The sequence below is a fragment of the Gymnoscopelus microlampas genome, assembly GCF_963454915.1.
Source record: "Gymnoscopelus microlampas genome assembly, chromosome: 21".
Lineage (NCBI taxonomy): Eukaryota > Metazoa > Chordata > Actinopteri > Myctophiformes > Myctophidae > Gymnoscopelus > Gymnoscopelus microlampas.
This window is the reverse complement of record NC_139958.1, coordinates 14,125,833-14,153,089: the sequence shown is the minus strand read 5'-3', so window position 1 is coordinate 14,153,089 and position 27,257 is coordinate 14,125,833. Positions and strand designations below refer to the sequence as shown.

The following is a 27,257-nucleotide window of genomic DNA, read 5'->3' as shown; positions in this document are numbered from 1 at the left end:
CCCGGCACACAACTACAGTAAGTTTAAATCAGGTGTTAAGTTACACAGATACAGTTACAAAACCACGTTTTGAAACATGAAAACAGAAAACAAAAGCACATGCTGGGAGGCAATTATTTTCTCCAGGCTGATTTGCGGGAGTGTTTTACAGTGTTATCGTATGCCTGAAGGGCCGCCAGTCCCCAAGAATGATAAGTACTGTATAAAAGATAACTATAAAAAAAAGAATGATGTGAACATCTGCACTGATAAACCATTGTTGAGCCTGAGTAACGTGTTGAACGTGATGTTTTTGTAGTTCATCCATTAATCTAATATTAAGGCACTGAAGCTAGGAGTGTGCAGCTTTAGTTTAGTTTAGTTTAGTTTAGTTTATTTGAAATGCAATGAGAGGGTTACAGCAGTTTGATAACAAACAACAAAGCCCCAAGACTTATTTCCATTGTGGTTCCTCTCTCACCAGCAACAATTAAAAAGTTAAAAACACTTTACAATAGAAATAAATGACAGTAACATACATAAAAAAACAAGCATTGAACTATCTATCCATAGAAAATCTGCCTTTCTGCCTTTTAGTCTTAGCTTAATGTTTTTCTCTTTGCAACATTTTTAACCTTTTAACTATTTCTCCTGATATAGTTGTTTATTTTGTAAAGCGACTTTGGGTACTATGAAAAGCGCTATATAAGTGTGATGTAGTATTATTATTTATTATTATAGAGGAACCTTTCCTAATAGCCAAGCTTATGTCTGCTGCTTTGACTTCCTTTCAGGTCTGCACTGTCAATTTGACACCATTCCAGAAATAGTACCTATCTATCTATCTATCTATCTACCTGTATGTTGCAGATAAAACATCTGTGGCCAAAAACATTGATTGGAAGAAGGAAGACACATTTTCTCGAGTTATCTGCAAAAAAGAGTTTCAGTTTCAACATGGCATCTTCCGCAAACTAGTTCATAGAAAATGAAACAGAACTTTTTTTGTTGTGTTTTGTTGTGTGTCTATGTCAGGGTTAGGCAACCGGGTGCCAACATTGGCACAGGGGAGGGTGATCATTGGCACACTGTATCTAATGTCTAATGATCATTACAATGTCCTGATGTGAAAGAAAATGTTTCAAAAGAAGAAGAAAACAAAGTTAAGGTTGCTATATCGAAAATATTTTATTTTGATTGATCATAATTACATTACATTACATTACATTACGGTCATTTAGCAGACGCTTTTATCCAAAGCGACTTACAATAAGTGTATTCAACATAGGTAGGGAACGAAAACTACTAATCACCAGAAGTTTTAAGTACATTTCCTGCAAAAACAAGCAACCAAGAGTATACCTAGCGCTAAGGTAAAAGTGCAATATATCAGCTACCTACTTTCTTAAACAGATGAGACAAAAAATGGCAAAATCAAATGAGCACGAGCTAAAACAAATAAGTGTATCGACTAAACAAGATCCAATAAAACAATACAAAAATAAAACAAGAGTTCGTACAACTAGTTAACAACAAGTAGGCCAGGCAAAGAGGAAGGATAGTGTTTCCTGAAGAGGTGGGTTTTCAGCCTGCGGCGAAAGATGGGCAGTGACTCTGCTGTCCTGACATCAGTGGGAAGTTCATTCCACCACTGTGGGGCCAGAACAGAAAAAAGTCGTGACCGTGTCGATCGACCAGAAGGACCGTTGAGTGGCGAGGGAGTCAGTCGCCCCGAGGTGGCAGACCGGAGTGGTCGGGCAGGGGTGTGGGCATTGACCAAAACCCGGAGGTAAGAAGGAGCTGTTCCTTTCACTGCTCTATAGGCTAGCACCAGGGTTTTAAACTGAATGCGAGCTGCTACGGGGAGCCAGTGCAGAGAACGGAGAAGGATAGTTGTGTGGGAGAACTTGGGGCGGTTGAACACCAGACGAGCCGCAGCTTTCTGAACAAGCTCCAGAGGTCTGATGGCTGATGCCGGAGCACCAGCAAGGAGGGAGTTGCAGTAGTCCAGGCGGGAGATGACAAGAGCCTGGATGAGCACCTGGGCTGTTTTCTCCGTGAGGAAGGGGCGAATCCTCCTGATGTTGTAGAGGAGGAATCTGCAGGACCGTGTCACTGATGCGATGTTAGCCGAGAACGACAGTTGATCGTCCAGGGTCACACCCAGATTCTTCGCAGTCCGAGTTGACGTCACCACAGCATTCTCAATGGTGATGGCCATGTCTCGGTGAGGACAGCCCTTCCCCGGGATGAACATCAGCTCGGTCTTGTCCAGGTTGAGCTTCAGGTGGTTCGTCGACATCCACTCCGAGATGTCAGCCAGACAAGCAGCAATGCGTGCCTCCACTTGTGTGTCAGAGGGGGGGAATGAGAGGATCAGCTGGGTGTCATCGGCATAGCAGTGGTAGGAAAAGCCATGGGAGTGGATGACAGCACCAAGAGATGTAGTGTAGAGAGAGAAAAGAAGAGGACCCAGAACCGAGCCTTGGGGAACCCCAGTAGTGAGCCTGTGTGGTTCTGACACAGACCCTCTCAGCATCACCTGGTAGGAGCGACCCGTCAGGTAGGATGCAAACAGGGAGAGTGCAGAGCCTGAGACACCCATCCCCTCGAGGGTGGAGAGGAGGATCTGGTGGTTCACTGTGTCGAACGCTGCAGACAGGTCCAGGAGTATCAGGACGGAGGAGAGAGAGTTCGCTCTAGCGGCATGGAGCGACTCCGTCACTGCCAGGAGGGCAGTCTCTGTCGAGTGACCCACTTTGAACCCCGACTGGTTGGAGTCCAGGAGGTTGTTCTGGTGGAGGTAGGAAGACAGTTGTTTAAAGACAGCACGTTCGAGAGTTTTAGATAGGAAGGATAGAAGGGAAACCGGTCTGTAGTTCTTGATCTCAGAGGGGTCAAGTGTCGGTTTCTTCAGGAGGGGGGTGACTCTGGCAGTCTTGAAAGCAGAGGGAAAGTAGCCAGACGTCAGAGAGGTGTTAATAAGGTGGGTTAAGAAGGGAAGGAGTTCAGGTGCAGAGGACTGCAGCAGAGGGGATGGGACCGGGTCCAGGGAGCATGAGGTGGGGCGACTAGAGGTAATAAGGAGAAGGACCTCGTTAGAGGAGAGGGGAGAGAAGTGGGATAGAGAGGGTGGGGGAGAGGGAGGAGGAGTAGATGAAGATAGGGAGGGAGGGGTGGAAGGCAGACAGGTGTGTGTAGTGCGCAGGGCATCAGCCGGGGGAGGAGTGAAGGAGGATCGGATATCGTTCACCTTCTTGTCAAAGAAGTTGGCGAAGTCGTCAGGGAGGAGGGAGGAGGAGGGAGGAGGGGGAGGTGGTTGCAGGAGAGAGGAGAAAGTTTCAAATAGTTTTTTAGGGTTGGAAGCAGAAGCCTGAATTTTAGTGCAGAAGAAAGCAGCTTTAGCAGCTGATAGAGAGGAGGAAAAGGTAGAAAGGAGAGTTTGGAAGGTAAGAAGGTCCTCCGGGAGGCTTAAGGTTGCCATGGCACACTGACTATCAAGACAATAAAAACATGGCACTCCATGTCAAAAAGGTTGCCGACCCCTGCTCTATGTGATATAATCTGATTTAATAAATATTATTAATTTACAGATGCACATACAGCGATGCTTGCGACAGTCAGAGAAATCCACATCAACGTGGAAGGCGATTCTCAGCAGACCTTCTTCCTGCGTGTGGATTGGAAGGCAGAGATATGCCTTCCTTCCAGATGTTCCTTCCGGATGCTGCTGACCGATGGACAGAATGCTTGGAGAGGAAAAGGTAAAGGCGTTTACAATTTTGACAGCAAACTTTTGATTTCGTTTTTAGTCATTAGTCTTTTGAATAAAATTCCATTTAGTTGTTGTCACATTTCACAGTCATCTGAAATGTTTTAGTTTTAGTCTAGCTTTAGTTAGACTAAATATCATAATATTTTAGTCGACTAAATCTACAGCTTAGTCGACTAAAGTTTATGTTGGCGTGCCTTGATGGCGTCATAATGCCTGATTTACTGTATACTTGGCCGTGTGCCAAAAATAGCCCAACTACAAGCTCAGAACGTGTCTGTGACGCGTTGTGAGCTTGTAGATCGGCTATTTTCAGAGAGCGACACTCACGCGCCGCCAAGTACAAAATGACTTGTCTTAGTTCTACTGGATCTCTTCTCCACTAGTCCCTCTCTAACATTTTAGTCTAGTTTTTATTTCCTTGATGAAATTGTCAGTATATTTAGTTCTAGTTTTAGTCATCATAGCTTAGTTTTTATTTAGTTTAGTCACTAAACCAAATAAAAAGAAAATCTTTGAAAGCTTTGGCGTATAATGACATGCTTGCCCACAATAGGGACGCCAGGTTGGAAGTTGTTTACGAGAGAGAGCGTGTAACTGACCTCAGCACCTGTTTACAATTTTGGGATTAATTAGGTATGCAGTATACACACTGATCTGTACATCATTGGTTCTCAAAGTGCGGTCCGGGGACCCCCAGGGGTCCTTGGGGGGGGATACCATCCCCACTTAGCATGAGTGACGTCAGGACTTTGGTACTCCATATGATAGTTTTTTTTTTCTTCTACCGTTCTGTTGTGTTGTTACAGTGAGCGAGGCTGTGGTGAGGGCTGAAGCGGAGGAGTTGGAGATGGAGAAGGACAGATACATCCAGGACCTGCAGCAGGCTCTGGGTAAAGAGACCTCCAACACCACACAGTACAGCTTCACCCTGACCCCTCCTCCTCGACCGAGCAGCGACTCCTCCAGCAGTGTGACGCTGGCCTATGAGAAGGTGCAGAAAGGGATCTCGGTATGATGGCTCACACACGCACTTACACACACACACACACACGCAGTCACGCACGCACACGCACACGCGTATGCACATATAATACTGTACAGTGCAAAACACACCACTCACACACCACACACTTATATACTACAGTAACGATTCTATAAATGCCTTCTAAATCAGTTCTCACACTTTCAAGACATGTTAAAAAATAGCAGATGTACAAGCTCGCAGCGTGACATGAAGTGACGCACTGTGAGCTTGTACGTATGCCATTTTTGAATAGCCAACGCAAAAATGTAAAATAATGGGTTAACAATTTGTAAGCATATGAGGTTTGCCTGTCAGTCCTGTCAGTGAATTAGTAGATTGACAATTTCATAAATACAATGACAGCTGCAAACTTCCATACATTCCAATCCAACATTTACAGTAGTCATGTTTTAGTTTTGTTTAAGTAAATGTTCCAGTAACGTTTGTGATCACAACCTCTCAAACGGGTCAGTGAGTGTGGAGTGGACCTCTCAGATCGATGTTCTCTCCCTCGCATCACAAAAGTGATGCATCTGTCCCACATTGACCTTTGCAACACTTTTACTTGCAACATCTGTGCAGTGTTGCAGTGACCAATTTCAGAGGTTGCAATCGCATAATTAACCCATTCAATCCGGGAACGCATCTGTGTCACTTTAGATGTCTTTGGCGATTCAAAAATAGCAGATCTAACAAGATCTGCTGTTTTTGAATCTGCAGGATTTTTGAAAAAAAAAAAAAAAATCCTGAAAATGTGTGCAAATCTTTGAATAAACACATTTGACAAATACATATCATTTTGGGGGTCCTTGACATGAAAGAAGTTTGAGAACCACTGATCATATACTGAAGCAACATAAGTTAAAAAAAACAAAACTGTTAGGATTTAGAAGACATTTGTAGAATCCCCAGAAGCAAATATTTCAGTAAAAATAATTTGCTTTAAAAATATTCAAAGAAAATACAAGCTCGTAGCGTTGCACCCGGTGTTGTGCTATGAGCTTGTAGATCTGCTATTTCTGAATATTCTTAAGTATAAAATGACATGAGTATGCGTTCCAGGATTGAATGGGTTAACGGAACATGGACTCATTCACACACACACACACACACACACACACACACACACACACACACACACACACACACACACACACACACACACACACACACACACACACACACACACACACACACACACACACACACACACACACACACACACACACACACACACACACACACATGGGGTGTGTGAGTGAATATTCTGTGATTCATGTTCAGATCATGGGTGTGTGTGAATATTCTCTATGAGTGATCATTTCAACATACTGTACTTGTTCCCCTTTTACTTTCTACAAGCTCTAATTTGTAACAATAATGAATGAATAATGAATGCCACTATATTCGTGGAAAAATTCTTACACTTTAAGACAGGGGTCTTCACCGTTTTTCAGGCCAATGACCCCTTAGCTGAGAGAGAGATGGAGCAGGGACCCCCCACTACATATTGTATAAAATTGTGTTGCAGATTAAACTTAAGCTCATATATTTCATATATAGCTTCATAGACATGTTTGACAGCACTATCATCAGTGTTGGATTCTTGTTGATGTGTATCTTCAGACATTTAACCACTTAAACCCTCAATACTGTCCCATGGCTCTGTACTTGGTCTGCTCTTGTTTCCTCCTACACCAAATGTCTTTGCCGAAAATAGCCAATCTACAAGCATACAAGGCGTCGCAGCGAGCTGTAGATCTGTAGATTTTTGGCAAATGTTCTATCCAAATAGGGAAGCTAGGGTTCAAGTGGTCAACCCTAAAACTAACCCTAAACCCTAACCGTAAGGTACGTGGGGAACATAAAACCCGGGGAACATAGAACCTGGGGAACATAGGGATGACCCCAAACTGGTAGGTCCTACCGGCCCGATTCAAACACAGTATGTATTAACAACAATATTGTTCACTAATAGTCCAATTTCCAGATGTACTGTATGTAGCCTAATTGGAAGAAAGGTTTGAACATTTAAGCTTCTGCCCAACAAGGAGACTTCAATGTGGCACATTAGGTTGTGCAAACTAAATATATTTTTTTTTTATCTCAAATTGCTGATGGCTGACTCGACTGGCTCTAATCAAACGAATGGTTTTCATTACTACTTTGTGCTAGGCCTACATAAAGACATCACCATTTCCACAGACTCTTCAGTGACAGTCAAAAGATGCATCAGCACTAAGTAGCTGTGCGGCGTAAAGCCACTATTTATATCGTGCCACATGGTTAATTGCAATCAGACACACATTTTCAGCTGAGTACAATTTGGCCTTAACCCATTGAGACCTGTTGCTACCTATATGTTGTTATACCTTTCAATCCGGATGCCACCTCTGTGTCTCATTAGTTGTTGCTATAACATTTTTTGTTTTTTATTTTTAGTAAGAATTTGAACGTTTTCAGAAAACTATGGTTAGGTTTTAGAAGGCGTTTTTAGAATCGGCCTCAGGTCTAAATGGGTCAATCCGGGAACCCATCTGTGTCATTTTCGATTTCAGCTATAACCATTATTTTTATACTTTGGCTATTAAAAAATAGCAGATCTACAAGCTCACGATACGAGCTTGTAGATCTGGTATTTTAAAAAGAAATCTTTGCTTGTGGGGATTCTACAAATGTCTTCTAAATCTAAATCCTAACAGTTTAAAAAAAAAACTTATGTTGCTGTAATGTGGTTCTCAAACTTTTTTCTTGTCAAGGGGACCCCCCATCTCAAAACATTTTGTTCCAGGGATCCCCAACAGAAGCAAAGATTTGAGTTAAAAATGTATATACATATTCAAAGATTTGCACACATTTTCAAGATTTCTTTTTCAAAGATAGCAGACCTACAAGCTCATAGCTATGAGCTTGTAGATCTGCTATTTTTGAATAGTCAAAGACATCTAAAATGACACAGATGCGTTCCCGCATCGAATGGGTTAAAGGACGAGGGCAAATTGCACTCAGCTGCAAAACTTTATGGGCGTGGGTTTTTTTGCGCCGGCATATCATTAGTGCAATATCGTTTTGGGAATCGATCCTTCTTACGGTGCTGATATCAAGGCGCTAATGATGTGAAATTCATGCTGCAGTCAGTGGCCACAATCCATGCATTCTCTGTGAGTTCACCTCTGAGTCATTTAGTCATGCTAGGGTTCATGTCATTAAGGTTTTTCAGCCTGGTGTCAAAAATGTATTAACATAACTGATCTATATAAAAAAAAGCAATATAGCAACTTGTCGCTTGTAGATTGACCATTTTCATCACCACCATACCAATACATGACCAATTATTAAAATAATTCTTAACCCCTTCAATCCGGGAACGCATCTACAAATCAAAAAGCCTAACAGGTTTCTGAAAAAACGTATGTTTCTATATCAGTGGTGCTCAAACCTTTTCATGTCAAGGACCACCAAAATGATATGTATTTGGCCGCTGACCTCCATCTCAAAATATTTAGTTCCAGGGACCCCCATGCAGAAGCAAAGATTTGAGTTCAAATGTATATGAATATTCAAATATTTGCACACGTTTTCACGTTTTTTTCTTCTTCTCGAAAATAGCAGATCTACAAGCTCATAGCGGCACTCGGTGCCGCGCTATGAGCTTGTATATCTGCTATTTTTGAATAGCCAAATTATAAAATAATGGTTCAAGTGGTTACCCAGATGCGTCAAAATCCTAAAACCCTAGTTCTCACTGAGAATTGGTGCGTGCCCAAACAACAGACAAGGCAGCATTGTTATGTTGTTGAAGCAGTTATGGAATTGTTCTCCTATCATCAGCCATCGCACTGCTCTCCAGCTGTGTAATCATGATTTACTGTTTGTTCTATTTTAATACAGTATTAGGGGACATTTGTTTCAGCTTTATTTTTGGACGGCACTGTTGTTGCCCTATTGTCTATTTACTAATGTTTGAGCAATGAGAGTGAGAGACAGTCCAACGTTATGAATTACCATAACCAGCAGTAGAAGGGTAATGTGTACAAGTCTGTTAGATCAGTGGTTTTCAACCTTTTCAGGCTGTGACCCCCCCAAAATAATCATATTTGAACTGGGGACTCCTCCACCCTGACAAGCACTTGGAATTGTTGTTGGGGCATTACTTTTAGCTTGACTCTGTTCCATGGATAAATATTGTGAAAATAGCAGATCTTTCTTCAACGCCTCACGTTGTGAGTTGAGAACCACTGTATTAGGGGACATTTGTTTCAACTTTATTTTTGGACGGCACTGTTGTTGCCCTATTGTCTATTTACCAATGCTTGAGCAATGAGAGACACAGTCCAACGTTATGAATATCCATAATCAGCAGTTAGAGATGTTGCATGTTGTGCGCTTTCAAACTGTTTTGCTCTATAACTGTAAGGAGGAAATGTGTACAGGTCTGTTAGAGCAGTGGTTCTCAAACAGTGGGTCAGGACCTATGTTTGGGTCAGCTGTCGTGGAGTAAATATCCCTTTATTTTTTGGGTTTCCTACATTTTGTTTGTAATTATTACTTCAAAATATTTTCAAAAAAAATCCCAAACAAATTCACAACCTTTTTCAAAATAATTTAATTAAAAAAAGAAAAAAGGGAGAAGAAAAGAATCTAACAAATTCTATGCATTTAAAAATTGTAAGAAAGCTTGTAGATCTGCTATTTTCTCTAGTTTAGATCACAGGAAGACATCAAAATGCACGTTTCGGAGCCACTGTGTTAGAGGCTTGTTTTGGAAAACGTTATGCAAAAAGTATGTACAGTATACAATACAGTACATACATTATACTGTATGGTCGCTGTGGGGTGTAAATCTCGCATGTTCCAAACTGTTATTATTCACTAAATAGGAAGACAAAAAATAACCTCTGTTCCAATGGATCCACTGTAGTTATTATTTCATCACAAGCTCCTCTTAGTAGTCTAGTAGTTCACCCCAAAAAATTACTTATTTTCTATCAATTACACATTACACCCAATGATAACCCGGCGGTCTCTCCGGTAGGAGACACAAAGAGTCCCCTTTGTGTCTCTTAACGGAGAGACCGTTATCAAATTATTGGCTTAGGAATGCGATAAAAACTAAGAAATCTCCATGAATTCAATGCTTCATGGGGTGTGTAATTGATAGAAAATAAGTAATTTTTTCGGTGAACTACTTACTACTTACCTTTTATACTTTTGATTGGTTAAATATTCATAAACAGACACACAGAGAGTCTTAATCACTTTCAACCTGACATCCCTATTTTGAGCATGTCATTATAGGCAATGGAATAGTGAAAATATTAGATCCACAAGCTCACATGTGACGTGTTTGAGCTTGTAGATCATCAATTCTTTGCTCCTTTTGCACGACACAGTCATATAACAAAGTAGATTAACACATTCCCTGCCAGAGTTTATTCATAAGGTACTCACCCACTGCCAGCGTTTTTGAGTTTTATAGCCTTTTGAACCGTTCACAAAAAACATATATCCATTAAAATCCGCGATCGGATGGTGTTTATAAACAGCAACGACGGACGTACGAGCCCTCATAATGTTTACACTTTTTTTCCCTCTTCTTCTTCTGTGTTATCAGCCGCGAAAAGAGGCTGCAAACGTCATATCCGTTTGGCTGTGACGTGGCTGTGACGTTTCCCCACCGGCCATCTTAGATTAGCTTAGCCTCCGATCGGCTATCAGATCGTTTTTAAACACAAAGAGGATAACCGTTCGTCGATCAAAGAAAAGAAAATACAACCGGAGCTTACCATTCGTTTTTTAAACCGTGTGAAAACCATGATCTTTAGCCAAAACCAGGGAAAAACTGTTTTTTCAGGATAAAAAACGAACCGGAAACGGTTGTCGGAAATTTTCTCATAGGATGGGTCGGAAGCGTCATGGGGAAAAAAAAAAATCAAGGATGGTACCAAAACATTTTTTTTTCGTTATTAAACCACATTAAAAGACGATCCCGAGATATCTCGGGATACGCAGGTAACGGGTCGATTTAATGTCCCGAGATATCTCGGGATTGGCAGTATATGTGTTAAATGAAAAACATGAAAGATGGTCTCTTTCCAACAGTGACAATACGGACCTTGGGTGTGTTAGCCGGGCCGGTCACAATTATTGCATAATCGCCTCATCGCAAATATTTGAGATGTGCAACAATATTTTGCATAATCGTCATAATCATTTCCATCTTGAAAAATGTTCATATATTTTCAAACATTTTCAAAAATAGTGTAAATAGACTAATCTACAAGCTCAAAACGTGTCAGGAAATAGCGGATCTGCATGTTTTTTTAAAGTATAAAGTCATTGAGTTATTTGTCATGCCTTTTGTTTACGAAGCCTAAAAGTCAAACTTTTTATTTTTAATTCACAATGTTCCAATGTTCAACGACAGAAACGCAATAAAATCGTTAATTGCAATTATTTGAGCGTCAATTAATAGTCAAGTATGGAGGTCAGGATGGAGGTGGTTTATTTCTCTTATTTCACTATGGAAGTGGAGAAAAAACATGATGTTATTTAGCAAAAGGACTGCATCAGATGTGATCTGGACTCAGGAACACACACACACATACACACACACATGCACAGACGCATACACAAAACATGTGTTCTGTTACCATGGAAACAATGACAGAATGGAAAGCCAAGTGAGTGTGCAACAAACGGCAAAGAGGAACTGAATAGATCTCTGTGTCCTAAAAAAGACTTTCAAAGAACAGATTTTTACGGAACTCCGCTGAGACGTGTGCATGATGCGGGGCGGAGTGGACGGAGGTTACCCTACCCCGGGGTTTTCTCTTGCTCAACATCACAAACAGTAAATGGATCTGTCATAATGTTATTATGAGTCATAATGAGAGGTCTTTCCAGGGCCTAATGCCTGCTCATTTTGTCCTGTAATAGCAGCTCCTGTCCCACTCTCTTTAGCAGGGCTCTCACACGCTGCAGGTGTTACCTGACGTGGTTAGCATACCACAGTGTTACTGTTTACCTCTCCTCTCTCGCATCCCCTTTCTTTCTGCGAATGGCCTTTTTGCGTGTAGTTGAAGCGCAAGGGGGCGGGGGGCGGGTGGGGAGAGAGTCCGTGCACTGAAGTCAAGGCACAGACTACTGTGTTGTTGACAGACAACGGATGCACGCTTATGAGAAACAACAAAAATAAAACCTGGCAAAACAGTTGCGTGCATTAGCGCAAGATGAGGATAAAGGAAACATTCAGTCTAGATGTCCAGTAATTCGCATGCGAAAAGGAAACATTAATGTCCAGTTTGCTAATCCACAACTACTGTGCCAGATAATCACCAAGAGAGTTAAGAAAGAAAAAACGTTTCAGTCATTCAGTCCGACTTCACTGTAGCCTAGTAGCCTTTTCATAAATTATATTTGTATTAGGCTGTCCTGAGAGTTTATAATATTTAGAGAAATGTAAAGTTTCAAATACAAAAGTATTGGTAGTAGTTGCGAATTACTGGACATTTAGACTGAATGTTTCTTTTATCCTCATCTTGCGCTAATGCACGCAACTGTTTTGCCAGGTTTTATTTTTGTTGTTTCTCATAAGCGTGCATCCGTTGTCTGTCAACAACACAGTAGTCTGTGCCTTGACTTCAGTGCGCTGACTCTCTCCCCACCCGCCCCCCGCCCCCTTGCGCTTCAACTACATACAAAAAGGCCGTTCGCTTTCTTTCTAAGATGGTCTCTTCATCCACTCCTGAGTTTAAAGACTCTCTGAACCTGCTGCCCCTATGTTGGGGCAGGTTAAAAAAAAAGTTTGAAACCTTTTGAAAATAGCTTTATCGCGAAGTGTTGTGAGCTTGTTAGCTTAGCTATTTTCACCACATCTTGGCCTACTGGAAACACTCCGCTACACCAGTGGGTCTCAAAGTGTGGTCCAGGGATCCTCATGGTTCCTTGAGGGGCTTCCAAATGGCCCCTTACGGGTGTATAACTCTGAGAGTGTACAAATGGAGCCAAATGGACCTAAATTTCAGGTACTGTAGTTGGCAATGCTACCCGTGTCCTCTAGCAGGAGTGCCATACTGTACCATGATTAAATTACTCATAATACAAGTAAAATTATGCTTCGCCCTGCCATGTCTGTTATCAGATATAGACCTTTTTTATGCACAGCTGCAAACAGACTTGGCCCTGCCTCCCAGAGCAGGGGTCAGTTATTTGGGGAGTTCACAGCTGTATGGATGGAGATCAGCAGTGATAGTGACACTAGGAGCACAGGCTACTATCTTTGTGTGAAACTGGCAAGAAGCAATGTTTTTTAGAGGGAAAAACTGGATGTTTGGGGGACAGAGGCCCTTTGTGTCTGGGTGCGTTGAGCTACAGGTCAGACAAGGTCTAAAAAATAGGAAGGGGGAGAAAAAAGCATTTAATAGTACCCTCCTCCATTGTGCAATAAAATGAACTACTTCAAACCCATCAAGACCTGAGGCTGATTCTAAAAATGTCTTCTAAATCCCAACAGTAAGCGTAAACGTATGTTGCTATATCAATGGTGCCTCAGATGCTCTCCTGGATTGAATAGGTTAAGCCCTTTATACTTCTTCGTAGTTCGTACAGTGAAAAGCAAAAAAAGAATCGATCTACAAGCTCACAACACGTCGCCTTGTACAACTTGTAGATCTTGATGTTGTGCGATCTTGTAAATGTAATTACATTTTTGCCAATTTATTTTTTAAAGGTCCCTTACACGCCAGGAGCGTTTTTTGTGTGATTAATTCATCTAAAAATATTTTAGTTTAATGAGCCGTTGTCATCAGTACGCTACATCCACACAGAACACACATATTACGCAGTGATAAAGCAATGCAATTTGTTTTTGGAACAAGGTAACAATTACAAATTACAAATTGCAGTGTTCAGCTATTAACTTTTGCACAAATTTCCCTCATTTCCTATTTTCCTGTTGTTGTTTTTTTCCCCCAGTTGCGTTTGGGTTCTGTGTTGCTGAGAGCGGTCCCAGATCCAGCTGAAGCAGTGAAAGACTTGCTTCTTCTGAGTGTTGAAAGAGAACGCACACTGAAGACACGCAACCAGGAGCTGAAAGAACACAACAACAGACTCGCAACTGAACAGCAACACATCACTGCAGAGTAACTACTCATACATACAGTATGCATGCAAACACGCACGCACGCACGCACGCACGCACGCACGCACGCACGCACGCACGTTACTATTTTTGATACTAAAGCGATTTAGAGCTTTATGGATGATCTACATGTTGTGTTGAACCATGCCAGGTTTTGGACAAAATAGCCAGCAGATATAGCTGATCTACAAACTCGCAATGGGACGGTGAAATACAGAACACATTTATTTGACACTAAATCGTTTACACTATGTTATTGTAAGATAACGATACTAGAATGGGTGACTGCCATGATTTGCAATCTTTTGCACAATATATTGCTATCAAGAGGAATAGAAGGGGGAAAAAGAACGGAAAATGCTGGTGGGAAAAAACAGCACTCATCATTGCAAATTACAACATGATGAGTCATCACGTTGTAATTTGCAATGTTAAACCCACAATCAATCCTCCAGTTCAAGGCAACACAGAAAGGGGGGAACTTTTTTCTTATTTCCACACAACTCCTTTATGCTATATTAATGACATAGTTAAATATTGAAAATGGGTGGATTTCCCCTTTAAGGCTAGAAGGATAATGCCAGGATGTGACGTTGCTTCTTGCCTAATAAAGTAATGTAAGTGGCCAATGTCCTGTACACCAATACAAATCACCTGTACGCAGGCAGTACTCAAGTTATCCTTACGAACCAGATGGACCCTTATAGGTCTGTAAACCTATAGTGTAAAACAATTGTATACAAATAAAAACTAAAACACAGCAAACTATGTACATGTTCTGAAGTCCTGGGGGAGAGCAAAGTCCTCACTTTAGTCTACCAAAACATCATGACCACGGCCGATCAGTAAGCAAGCAGCATTGCACGTCATCGGTTTGTCCCTGTTAGGCCTGCCTCAGACCTCTCAGGGATGTGGGGTTAAACTTGGCATCCTTTTCGGGCCCTTTTTGCCCGACTGAGCCCACTTTGGCCTGGGTCCTTGTATATGGAAACAACGGCACAATCGTGCGGTGCGGTGACTGGTTTGTGGAAATACAGCATATATAGAGTAACATATCGCTGTTGCGGGCAGAAACCTCAGAAACCTCTTATCTCCATATTCTAACTTTTCGTGTTTTTTTCATAAACTAACGCCCTACTTGATCATACCACAGCGTCACACAAAATTAAAAATTAAAAAATAGCAGATCCACAAGCTCAAAACGTGTCGCTTCGCGCCACGTTTCGAGCTTGTAGATCTACGTAGAGACGTAGATCTACGTAGAGACGTAGATCGTCTCTGTCAGGTTTACACCTGACAGAGACGATTATTACTGTGTTAACTGGTGTTTCCTGGTTGTAGGTTGAAGCGCTATGTCGATGGAAAGGAGTCTCTAGAAACCGAGCTCTATTCTCGCTTCCTCCTGATCCTCAACGAGAAGAAGAAGAAGATCCGGCATCTTCAAGAAACCATAAAACAATTAGAGGAAGCCAGGTACGCGTGGATTATGTTTATCACCATCACTACTTAGTTACCGTACCTTAAAGGGGAATTTCACTTTAAAACATGTTTGGGGTCATTTTAACATCTACTCTGGCTTTTTGTGAGCTCCCCAAACAGTTTTTAAGTTGCTTGTTGTTTCAGTATTTAGATATTCCATGTCGTTCCAGAAATATCCAACTTTTCCATGTCAAGGACCCCCAAAATGATATTGTTTTGGCCGCAGACTTTCATCTCAAAATATATTGTTCCAGGGACCCCCAGAAGCACAGATCGGAGTTTAAAATGTTCGCTTTAAAACACACTTATATATATATATATATATATATATATATATATATATATATATAGTGTCAAAGATTTGCAAAGATCTTTCCGCAATTTAAAAAAAAATAGCAGATATATAAGCTCATAGCGTGGCATTTGGTGCCGCTATGAGCTTGGTGCCCGGTGTTAATGGATTAAATGTTGTGTTGTGTGTACAGTACATGTACATGTACATTTCAGCCTTTTCTCCTCCTGGTTTCTTAATGTGTCATATATATGTAGGTCAGAAGCAGCCAAACAGAGCGCTTCAGCAGCACTCCACCAGAAGGGGGATGATGAGTATGGTGGTAGCACCGATGAAGAACAGCCGGGACCACACACCTCCACGTCAACCTCCCAGGGTAAGCTGCTTTATGAACCAACCTGAGTGATCTAAAGCAGTGGTCCGGGGACCATCAGTGGTCTTGAGGGGGTTCCAGGTGGTCCCCAGCTAAATGATGGAGAGTTGGTAACCAAATGGACCCTTATAGATCTTTAACTTTTGAGAGTGTAAAATGAAAAGGGTCCATTTGGTCTCATTTTACGCTCTCAAGAGTTAAATTATTGTTAAACATCTGCATTACTTAATTAAATAATTGTTATTTTGATCAACGTTTGCCTGTTATCTCTCCTGGTACAGTACCAACATCAATACAGCATGGAATTGTGGACAAAATCGTATCCAACGATAACAAAATATTCTACGTTTTGGGTCTGAGAGTCTAAATCTCATCAAATGGTGGTCTGTGGCTCCAATGCCCAATAAATAATGGACCTCGATATGAAAAGGGTTGAAAAACACTGGTCTAAAGCAAGTCATTCTGCTTTATGAATAAACCGGTTTGATCTAAATCATTAGTTCTCAAAGTGGGGTCCTTGGGGGGGGGGGGGGGGGGGGGGGGGGTTCCAAGGGGTCCCCAGCAACATGTGTTAATAATATAGCATCACAATCATTTTAACCACTTTAACCACCTTTTATAGGTTGGCTATTCAAAAATAGCAGATGTCACTTACTTTGTGCCGTGCTGCGAGCTTGTACAATCTGCTATTTGCTAAAAAATCTTCAAAGTGTTTGAAAAATGTTTTTGTTTTACACGTCTTCTATTCTGGGGGGGTCCCTGGCACAAAAACAAATTCAGTTGGGGGTCCGCGGCCTAATATATATCAATTTGGGGGTCCTTGGCATGAAAATGTTTGAGAATTACTGCTTTATGGACTTTTCTTCACTTCAAGGACCCACAGGTTGATTAATATGCATATTGGGGGGGACTCCAATCCTCACTGTAGAATCCTGTGTTACTTTAACTCACAGAGTTACAGATCCGTAAGGGTCCATTTGGCCCCTTGGTGGTCCCTGGACTCAAAATTGAGAAACAGTGATATAATCTGTGTGTGTGTGTGTGTGTGTGTGTGTGTGTGTGTGTGCATAAGAGAGAGAGAGAGAGAGAGAAAAGGGGGGGGGGGGGAGAATATCTGTGTATATCTCTGACCAAAATGTCTTTAAAAATAAAAACTCTAATAAAATGAAAAATAGGACCCAGGAGCACATGGAGTAATATTGAGCAATAACTTCCTCTTAAGAGTTTATGCAGAGAAACGACACACACACACACATATCATGTAGCCCAGAATAACCTTTCTGTGTGTGCTCTCACACGTGCATTCACACCCACGCACACACACACGCGCGAGCGCGCGCACGACACAGATGATCCCGGTTGTAATGGGTTAAGGTCTCAATGTGTTATGTTCCTTAACCCATTCAATCCCGGAACGCATCCGTGTCATTTTAGATTTTCGCTATAACCATTATTTTATACTTTGGCTATTCAAAAATAGCAGATATAAAATCTTATAGCCTGGCACCTAGCTTGTAGAGCTGCTATTTTTGAAAAAGCTTGACAATTCGTACACATCTATGAATAATATATATATATTTTTTTTTAAGGGAACATTTGTGACTCAAATCTTTGCTTCTGGCAACAAAATATTTTCAGATCGGGTTCCCCGGCCAAATACTTTTTTGGGGCTCCTTGACATGAAAAAGTTTGAGAACCGCTGATATAGCAACATACGTTTTTTTTTCAGAAAACTGTTAAGATTTATGACACATACGTTATTCTATTTTTGAATTATTATTTTTTTTTAAAAAGTTGGACTTGTTGTCATGGGAACGCGTGTGTTTATGCGTCACTCGGACTCGGGGGGATTCCACTGGGTGACGGGTGTTATTATTCCTGCCCAGGAACCAACCATGACATCACCACAGTATTATGCAACGCTGAGTAGTGGGCCTCACGTTGTTCATCCCCAAAACACCAATACATACAAATAAAAAGAGACAGTAACTGTTAGTACTGGGCTTTTTTTTTGTTGTTGCACTAAATCAGACCTGAACCTGTAGCAAGGGTTCCCAAACTTTTAAGGCTGCGATCCCCCCCAAAATAATCATATTTGAACTGCGGGGACCCCCCAAAATAATCATATTTGACCTGGGGACTGCACTATGAGCTTGTATATCTGCTATTTTTTGAATAGCCAAAGAAATCTTAAAATGACATAGATGCGTTCCCGGATTGAATGGGTTAAATCCTACAGGAACCTCCATGATTTCTGATGTGTTTGCGAAATTTGCCCCCCAAAATGTTTACTTTTGCTATGGATTTCGGAAAGCCTGTATACTGTACATCATGTACCAGGATCCAATTTGGTTGCTTGACCATGTAATAACATCATTGCGTTCATAGAGATTTCAGGATACTCAATTACACTTTACACAAATAAAAAAACAAAAACATTTTTGTCGGCGTCAGCGATGCGAGCCGCTGTGAGCTTGTACATCAGCTATTTTCACTACTTTTGTGCAACACTCTTGTATGATGAAGTAGTAGTAGGGCATTAATTTACGAAAACATATAAAACGTTGAAATATGGAGATATCAGATATGAGGTTTTCTGCCTGACAACGACGATATATTAAATGGAATTACGGACGTCACACAACCCTTATGTGGACTTGAGGTGTAAAGCCAGGCATTACTCATGGTATAGTCCTCCATATACTGGAGCTGAGCTGCAGGACTGGGGCCTCCTTGGCGATGTATGTGCGTTGTTCCGACTCCCTTGGCACTCTGTCCTTCACCGGCTGTACACCCAAAAACCGGTGTACAGGAAAATCTCACAGGTTCCTGTGTTGTCTCCGTTGCCACGACAATGACTCAGCCACCGGTGGTGTGCTGCCAGTCAGAGCAGACCAAATAGGGGGAGGGGGACGCCAGGGTCTAAGTACTGTAGTTAAAAGACATTTTGTGGTGTAGGTATGCGTTTAATGTGTTTGTGTAGCGGTTACAGAGTCTGTATACCTTCAGTGTCTAGTAGGTAGAGTGTGTCTGTCCTGAGAGTTTTTAGGTTGGGGTTCGATCCCCCGGCCGGGTCATACCAGAGAACTTATGTCTCCCTGCTTGGCACTCAGCATCAAGGGTTGGATTGGGGGTTTAAGTCCATGTGACATACTAGCGTCATGTCCAGCGGGTGTACTTGTACATCATGTCCAGGGGGTGTACTTGTACATCATGTCCAGAGGATATACTTGTACATCAAGCTGCCCAAGGCTACACACTTACTCATGTAGTTTTAAGGCAGGGGGGGGAATTGGATTTTCTTTAAATGTTTTGGTATTTGTTTGCCAGGTTGAACGTGGTTAATTTATGATATATACCCTTTTCATATCAAGGGTATCCATTATTTATTCTGCATTTGAGCCGCGGACCGTTTGATGAGATTTAGACTCTCAGACCCAAAACTTAGAATATTTTGTTATCGTTGGATAGGATTTTGTCCATAATTCCATGCTGTATTGATGTGGCAGTGGTAGCATAGGAGAGATAACAGGCAAACGTTGATTGACTTATTTTAAATTAAGTAATGCAGATATTTAACAATAATTTAACTCTTGAGAGCGTAAAATGAAACCAAATGGACCCGTAAGGGTCCATTTGGTTTCATTTTACACTCAAGAGTTTAAGATCGATAAGGGTCCATTTGGTTACCAACTCCATCATTTAGCTGGGGACCGTGGGAACCCCCATTGATGGTCTTCGGACCACTGGTTGAGAACCACTGATGTATACAGTTTTCAGCAAATGTGACAAACAGGAAAGACACAGCAATACAGTATAAAATGCTTAATTTCTACAAGGTTAGCTGCCACTTGTTTTCCTGTCTGCCATTGGGTTTGTTTCCATGTTGCGTTGATTTGAGAGTTGTGTTCGTTTCATGTGGTTTGGCCTGGTGTCTGTGTGGAAGCAATTAGGGAGGTGATGAAAAGAGAGAGAGGCAAACAACATGTGTGCTGTCACCTGCCATCTATCTCTGTGTCTCCTGCATTTGAACAATATTGTCGCTGTGTCGGGTGGAAACCTCATTTCTCCAAAAAATCGCATGTCGGCCCGGGCCGCTGGCCTGGCGGTCCGGGTGCCTGGGCTCCAGGGTAGCCTGGCGTTGTGGTCGCGGGTTCGGGTCCCGCCCCCGGTGGCCTTTGCCTCTCTCCCCATTTCCTGTCTGACTTCACTTCACTATCAATAAAGGCATCAAAAGCCCAAAAATAAATCTTACAAATAAAATAATAATAATAATAATAAAAAAAGAATTGCATAATTTATGCAGATCTGCTATTTTTGAATAGCCAACATACAAATGGATTAAGTGTTAATTTTTGTTATTGTGATGCTATATTAACTGCTTTTGCTGGGGACCCCCTGGAACCCCCCTCCAAGGACCCCTGGGGGTCCCTGTACCCCACTTTGAGAACCATTGGGCTGCTATGTATTGAAAATGCCTGGTTTAGAAAGCAGCTGTTTTCAGAACATGGCAGGGCAGGCATGGAGGGACTGGAGGTGAAAGGGACAGCTGGTCGCCATGAACAGAAAAACATTACGTTATTAGTTACTGTTATTATCTATAGAGGTTGGACTCTAATCTAACACAAACAATGCAGGTGTGTGTGTGTAAGCTCACATCACAGGCACGCTTTCGCAGAAACCAGCCCTGGGGAATGTTACCGTGAAGCAGTTAGCAGCTAGGGGCCACAGACAGTACAGTATGCGGTTAGGAGCCGTTCCACAGAGAAAGTGGTTCTTAAGGGGTCCTCAATCCATTAAGAACATTTTTAACTCAAATCTTTGCTTCTGGGGGTCCCTGGAACAGAATATTTTGAGATGGGGGTCCGCGGCCAAATACATTTAATGCCACCTCTTATGGGAGAAGTGAGATTTACATGAAAAGTTGTGGCTAACCCAGGTGCACTAGTGTCCACTATAGTGCTCCGACCCATATATTGGTCTGACTGATCTGTCATTATTTCACCACATCAGCAATTATGCAGTGGATGTTTCCTGTTTTTTTTTTAACCCTCTCACCCTATTTTGGGCATGTCGTTGGGGCTTAAGTGGTTAAATACAGTTTTGGACATATGAGGTTTACACCACGACAGAGACGATTTACTGTTTGCTTGTTCATAGACAGCATGACAACATTTGTAACTCCAATCTTTGCTTCTCGGGGGTCCCTGGAACAAACTATTTTGAGATGGGGATCCGCGGCCAAATGCATATCTAAAAATGATTTCTAAATCCTACCAGTATGTTGCTATCAGTGGTACATCAATACATTTTCAAGATTTTTCAAAAATAGCAGATCTACAAGATTGTATATCTGCAATTTTTTTTAATGGCCAAAGAAATCTAAACATGTTACATGACACAGATGCGTTCCCGGCTTGAAAGGGTTAAACAGCTCAACTCTCTAAAAATATGTGAACATTTTTTCTGGGAGCTGGATTCTAATAATGACATCTCGCCAAATCTAGACCCCATGCAGTTTGGCAGCCGACAGAACCGCTCCAAAACACACAATCTAGTCAGTTTGATGGACTTTGTGGCCAGGCTATAATGTTTCAGGCTCAGTGTGCACACAGTAATTACAACTGATTTTGCCATGGGCCTTCGTACCCATCAAAACAGTTTGTGTTTAGTTATTGTCTCCGCCAGGCCGAAAGGCATGGCGAGAGAGTATGTTTTCCACCCCGTCCGTCCGTCCGTCCGTGTGTCCGTCCGTGTGTGTGTCCGTGTGTCCGTCCGTCTGTGACCAGCTAATCTCCGGCACCGTTGTCTTGATCGCAGCGAAACTGTGCACACGCACTCCCTGGATGCCAATTCAGAACCTTTGCCCCACATTTTTCTCATGGGCCTTTTATAGCGCCACCAGGAGGCCGATTTGTGCAAAACATATTTTTTGACAGCACTCCTACAGATTTTGTCCAAAAATCACGCAAATCGGTACACAGTATCTCTGTAGTCATTAAACAAAATAGGTCTTTCAGATTCTCATATTCCATCCTGATTGGCTAAAAATGTCTTCCAAAGTTTGCAGGAGTGCTCCGTTTTGAACAAAATGCCTCAAATCATGAACACAGCATGCAATTTCCGTGAAATGTTGCACGCTCATTCCCATTAGGCCGAGGAAGAACTACCATTTGAACATTTTCAAATCAGCCTCATGGTGGCGCTATAACAGGCCGGTTCGTGTTTTTACCTATAATTGCACCGATCTGTGTAAAACTTTGTATGCACACTCCCTAGAGGTCAAGGAAAAACCTTTGCCCTGCATTTTTCACATCTGCCTTTTATAGCGCCACCAGGAGGCCGACTTATGTAAAACACATTATTTTATACTACTCCTTCCAATTGTATCCAAATTTCACGCAAATCGGTACACATGATCCCTATAGTCATGTGATCACGACGGATGTGTTTGATTTTTCATATGCCATACTGATTGGCTAAGATTGACATCTAAAGTTTGCATTATTGGCTTGTTTTGAACAAAATTCCGCAAATCATGAACGCACCGTCCAATTGCGCTCAAACTTTGCACGCACATTCACACTATGTTGAGGAACAAATGCCACACTTTTAACATTGGCCTGTTATAGCGCCACCAGCAGGTCTAATTTAGCAAAACATGTTTTTAACAAAATGCCTCAAATCATGAATACAGTCAGTGTCCCATTGTCGTGCAAGGCCTAAGAAGAAATGGCAACCTTTTCACGCGGCCTATTATAGCGCCACCAGGAGGCCACAATAGCCTACCTGACCTGGCGGAGACCTGTGCTCCGAGGAGCACTTTTTCTAGTTTTTATTCATGTTTTCTTATAAGTTAAATGTTCTCAAATAGAAACTTTCATCAAATCAATGTTTTTCAAATTTCAACTTGCACTTTTTGACAAATAGCGGTCAAAACATCAATAATCAGAACACTAGAACAGTGGTTACCCAGGGGGGTCCACAAATTATTTTGGGGGGTCGGACCCCAGATGATTAGCTTAATGTGCAACATTGTTTTCTAACTCAACAGTAAACAAACCAGCACACAGTATAATACAGGGTATCTGCACATTTCTAAAGTGACAATTTAATGATTTAAAGACCTTTTTAATACCAAATTGGCCAAATTGTCAGATATTATGTAAGAAAGAGGCAAACATTGTGAAAATAGCCAATCTATAATACATAATATTTCCATTTTTGCTGGTCTAAATAGTTTGATCTAATTTTGGCTCCTCGGTTGGTAAAAAAAACAAAACAAAATAGAGACAGAAACAGTCTCTGGTCCTATCACCACTCAATTGAGCCACGCCGCAGCGAGTGACCTGCTGGCTCCTTCTATCCACTGTTTCCAAAGAGAGTTTCTCCAGACCCTCCATTCTGCAGTGGAGCGAGATCGGAGGGCTGGTCATGCCAGACTAGTCCGTCTCAGACTGTGAAAACCCCTGGTTTAACCCATTCAATCCGGGAACGCATCTGTGTCATTTTTAGATTTCTTTAGCTATTCAAAATTTAGCAGATATACAAGCTCATAGTGCTCATAGTGCTATATTTGCTTGTAGATCTGCTATATTTGGGGGGCTTTTTTTTGGAAAATGTGTACAAATCTTTGAATATATATATATATATATATATATATATATATATATATATATATATATATATATATATATATATATATATATATATATATATATATACACATACATTTTTAACTCAAGTCTTTGCTTCTAGGGGTCCCTGGAACAACATATTATGAGATGTGGGGGGGAGGGGGCACATCTTCTTCTTGTAGATCAGCTATTTTCGGTTATTAGTTATTTTAAGAATAAAGATGATTTTAACTGGTCTGACTAGCAATAGAATATAGATTAAAGAGTGTGTCTAGTATTTTATTTCATAAAAGCAAAGTTAAAGCCTCAATCAGCAACTTCTTCAACTTGTTGTCTGTATTTATAACAGCAAGAACAATACGTTTAGAATGATAATTCCTAAACATCATAATTCTACATAATACGATATTGTTTAGGAAACACAGCGTGTGGGGGGTGGGGCTGCTTTCACACTGTTTCACATGTGGCAAATTAGAATTGGCAGTGAGATTCTATTTTATTTTGCTTTAATCCATGTTTAAATGTTTTTTTAGGCTTTTTGAATGTCTGTATGTCTGGCTGACTGACTGAATGACTGTGTTGTCTTTAGGAGCGCGTAGCCATAGCCCTTTGATGAGTGTGAGTGACATCACAGACGTGGCACCCAGTCGCAAGCGACGCATCCATCACCTCAGAGCCACGGACCCCCCCGAGGCCAAGAGACCGAGTGCAGAGACAGAGACAGTCAGGAAACACAGGTAGAAGACACACAACAAAGACACAAGAACATTCTGCATGATGGTCTGTATCACATTACAGACAAATTCAAACCACTTTGGGGGGGCACGTCGGGGCATAATGCCAAATTCACACCAGCAGCGAATGCGTTTCCGCTTCTGCGTTCTGAGAAAGAGGTGAGGTTCAATGCATTGTCTAAGGTAGAGCAACCGCTGCTTTCTTTTCCCCGCTGCAGCGCAAGGCGGAAACCCGTGAAAAAGAGGTGCGTCAAAGTTGAGAAAAGTACAACCTTTTCTGCTCTCGCTGTGTGGGAAGGAAAACCGAGCGGTAGCCAACCAACCAGAAGTGCGATGTGGTCTAAAATAGGCATGGACTATATGTATGTGCATTGAAATGAAGGTGATGTCAGGGTGTGTCACACCTTTTTCCATTTAGTGGAAAGATTGCTATTGCTGCTGGTGTGAATTCAGCTTAAGGAGCAGCACAGTCTCTAGGGTAAACTAGCAGTGATTTTTAAACTCCTAGGGTCCGATCACACCGAACTAAGGCTGCAGGCTGATAAACGCAGGTTGCGCTGGCCACCTGTTTTGTGCAGCCATGCGCAGCCTAAAGAAACGGAGTAGCTTGCAGCCCCTTCTGTCTTGACCTTGCCAGGCCGGTCCGTCTTCGACTGATCTGATAGAGCATAATGTCGCGAGCATTTATCTGCTTCAAAAATGCTTTTTCTTTATTGGAGGCGCCCCGGCGCAAAGAGTGCATAAACTCAAGGTGTCTGCAACACACGGAAAGACACACGCTTTGTCGAGCGTCTACACTTAGCACAATTGGCCTGTGTTAGGGGGAGGGTTATATTTGTCACGTATTCCTACGGGCTGGGGGGGAGGAACCTGTCAGCGGGGAGTGTTGGGCGGGAGGAGTAGGGCGAAGGCTCTAGTCTACGTCCTCCCGGTGGGGGCTCCTCACTGGCAGGTGAGTCAGTTCGGATACAGCAGCAGTGACAACACACAAAGTGTGTGTGGGGCGGAATCAAGTGCATAATGATAAATAATAAATGATAAATTGGGGAGAAAAAGGGGGTAAAAAAAACTAAAACAAAAGAAAACTTTGAAACGGCTTCGGCGAGTTGGCATTCGTTGGTTTTCTCCAGACAAGATGACCAGAGGGGTTGCTGTGCTGCCTGCTGTTTGGACCATACTGTATGATTGGCTCTGAAGGCTCAATCACTGCTCCAGATGATCTGCATTTTTGTCCCAACAATCCGCTCACTTTCAGAAGCAACGCTCTGGGAGTCTTTAGCTGTAGCGTGTCTTCGTTCTGCTGTCTCATCATTGTGGACGGTTGCACTGTCGTCATGTCATCTTAATGTTCGGCTTCATTTGGATTTTTGGGACAGAAATACAGACACGATCTTCAGTCTACTTCCACCACCGGATGCCCCTGCTTACCATCATCACACAACACAATACAACAGCTTGGTGTGGTTGTAACCAAAATATTTTCATTAGAAAACCTTTGTCATACATTTTCAAGTAACCAAAAGTTGTGTTTTTTTTTTCCTTCTCTTCTCTAAATTATTCATATTCATATTCATATGTTATTAATTTTCTATTTTTATGTGTAGCATGTTGTGCTAAAGCAGAAGCTATTTGTATGAAACAATTATGCAAAACAAAAAAATACAATGGTAGAATTGGTCGCAATTTCGATCAATGGATCAATCGCCATTTCACTATTGGACACTGTGTACAAGCTGGCTTCAGGAGTAGCACTCAGTCCTGTCCCTGTTTTTTGGCGGGTTCATGGAAAAATGTCCAGCTGTCCACCTTCAGGGCAGATGTCATTTATAGCCTTCCACCTAAAGGGAATATCATATTCACCTCTGTCTTTATTGCTTGTAAAAAGTGAATAAGCTTCTGCTGCTGCCTGGGCATGTGAACCTCAAGTGTGTCATATTTCATCTTTCTTTGTTCCTTCTTCTTAACCCATTCAATCCGAGAACGCATCTCTGTCATTTTAGATTTCTTTGGCTATTCAAAAATAGCAGATATACAAGCTCATAGCACGGCACCGAGTGCCGCTCTATGAACTTGTAGATCTGCTTTTTATTTTTATCGTGAAAATGTGTGCAAATCTTTTAATGTATATATTTTTAAAGTGAACATTTGTAACTCAAATCTGTGCTTCTGGGGGGGCCCCTGGAACAAAATATTTTGAGATGGGAGTCCGTGGTCTTGTTCATAAGTGAGGGGAGGACAGAGCATCAGGAGTAGTACAGCGTTCGCTGTACCACACCGTTGTGATGAATAGAGAGCTGAGCCATAGATTACCTTGGCCAACAGGCCCAGTACTATAAATACCCTGAATATTCTAGACTGGTGCCCATTGGGTACAGGCCTACTCATGAATGATGCAAATTCGGAACGATGTAAGTTGTATAGCACCATAGTACCCGTCTGTCTGCTTATGTCCCTATCATGCCCATATATGGAGATATCTATGTCTGTCTGTCCGTCTGTCTGTCTCCTGCCTGTGTCCCTTTTATGCCCATATATGAAGATCCCTGATGTCATCAGTATATGCCCATATAAGGGTTAGGGTTAGCGTATTCTCAAATGCACAATCCTGTTGATCCACCACTGATCGTTTTTTTTGCCCAAGTATGAAGATATGTGTAACTCTATATTCGCATGTTTATATGACATCATACTGATGATGTCAGCGGTTCTCTGGTGGAGATTTGCAGTCCACAGAGGGAGCCCTTCCAGTTCATTCATTGACTTCGCAGAGAGCAGGTTGTGAAATACCAGTGTCTCCCAAACATAGTGTCAAGACCCATTCG

General features: G+C 41.9%; 1 protein-coding gene across 1 annotated transcript in view; it reads left to right on the top strand.

Moving 5' to 3' along the window:
* Positions 1–27,257, top strand: part of LOC311038389 (DNA repair protein XRCC4-like) — a 30,735-nt gene that overhangs the window by 3,230 nt on the left and 248 nt on the right. Inside the window, exons 2-8 of the mRNA XM_084047888.1 lie at positions 3,573–3,743; positions 4,561–4,763; positions 13,755–13,921; positions 15,262–15,393; positions 15,949–16,067; positions 24,291–24,438; positions 27,138–27,256. Coding sequence (XP_083904014.1) covers positions 3,587–3,743; positions 4,561–4,763; positions 13,755–13,921; positions 15,262–15,393; positions 15,949–16,067; positions 24,291–24,438; positions 27,138–27,195 — 984 coding nt within the window. The 5' untranslated portion in view covers positions 3,573–3,586 and the 3' untranslated portion in view covers positions 27,196–27,256. The remainder of the gene's footprint in view (positions 1–3,572; positions 3,744–4,560; positions 4,764–13,754; positions 13,922–15,261; positions 15,394–15,948; positions 16,068–24,290; positions 24,439–27,137; position 27,257) is intronic.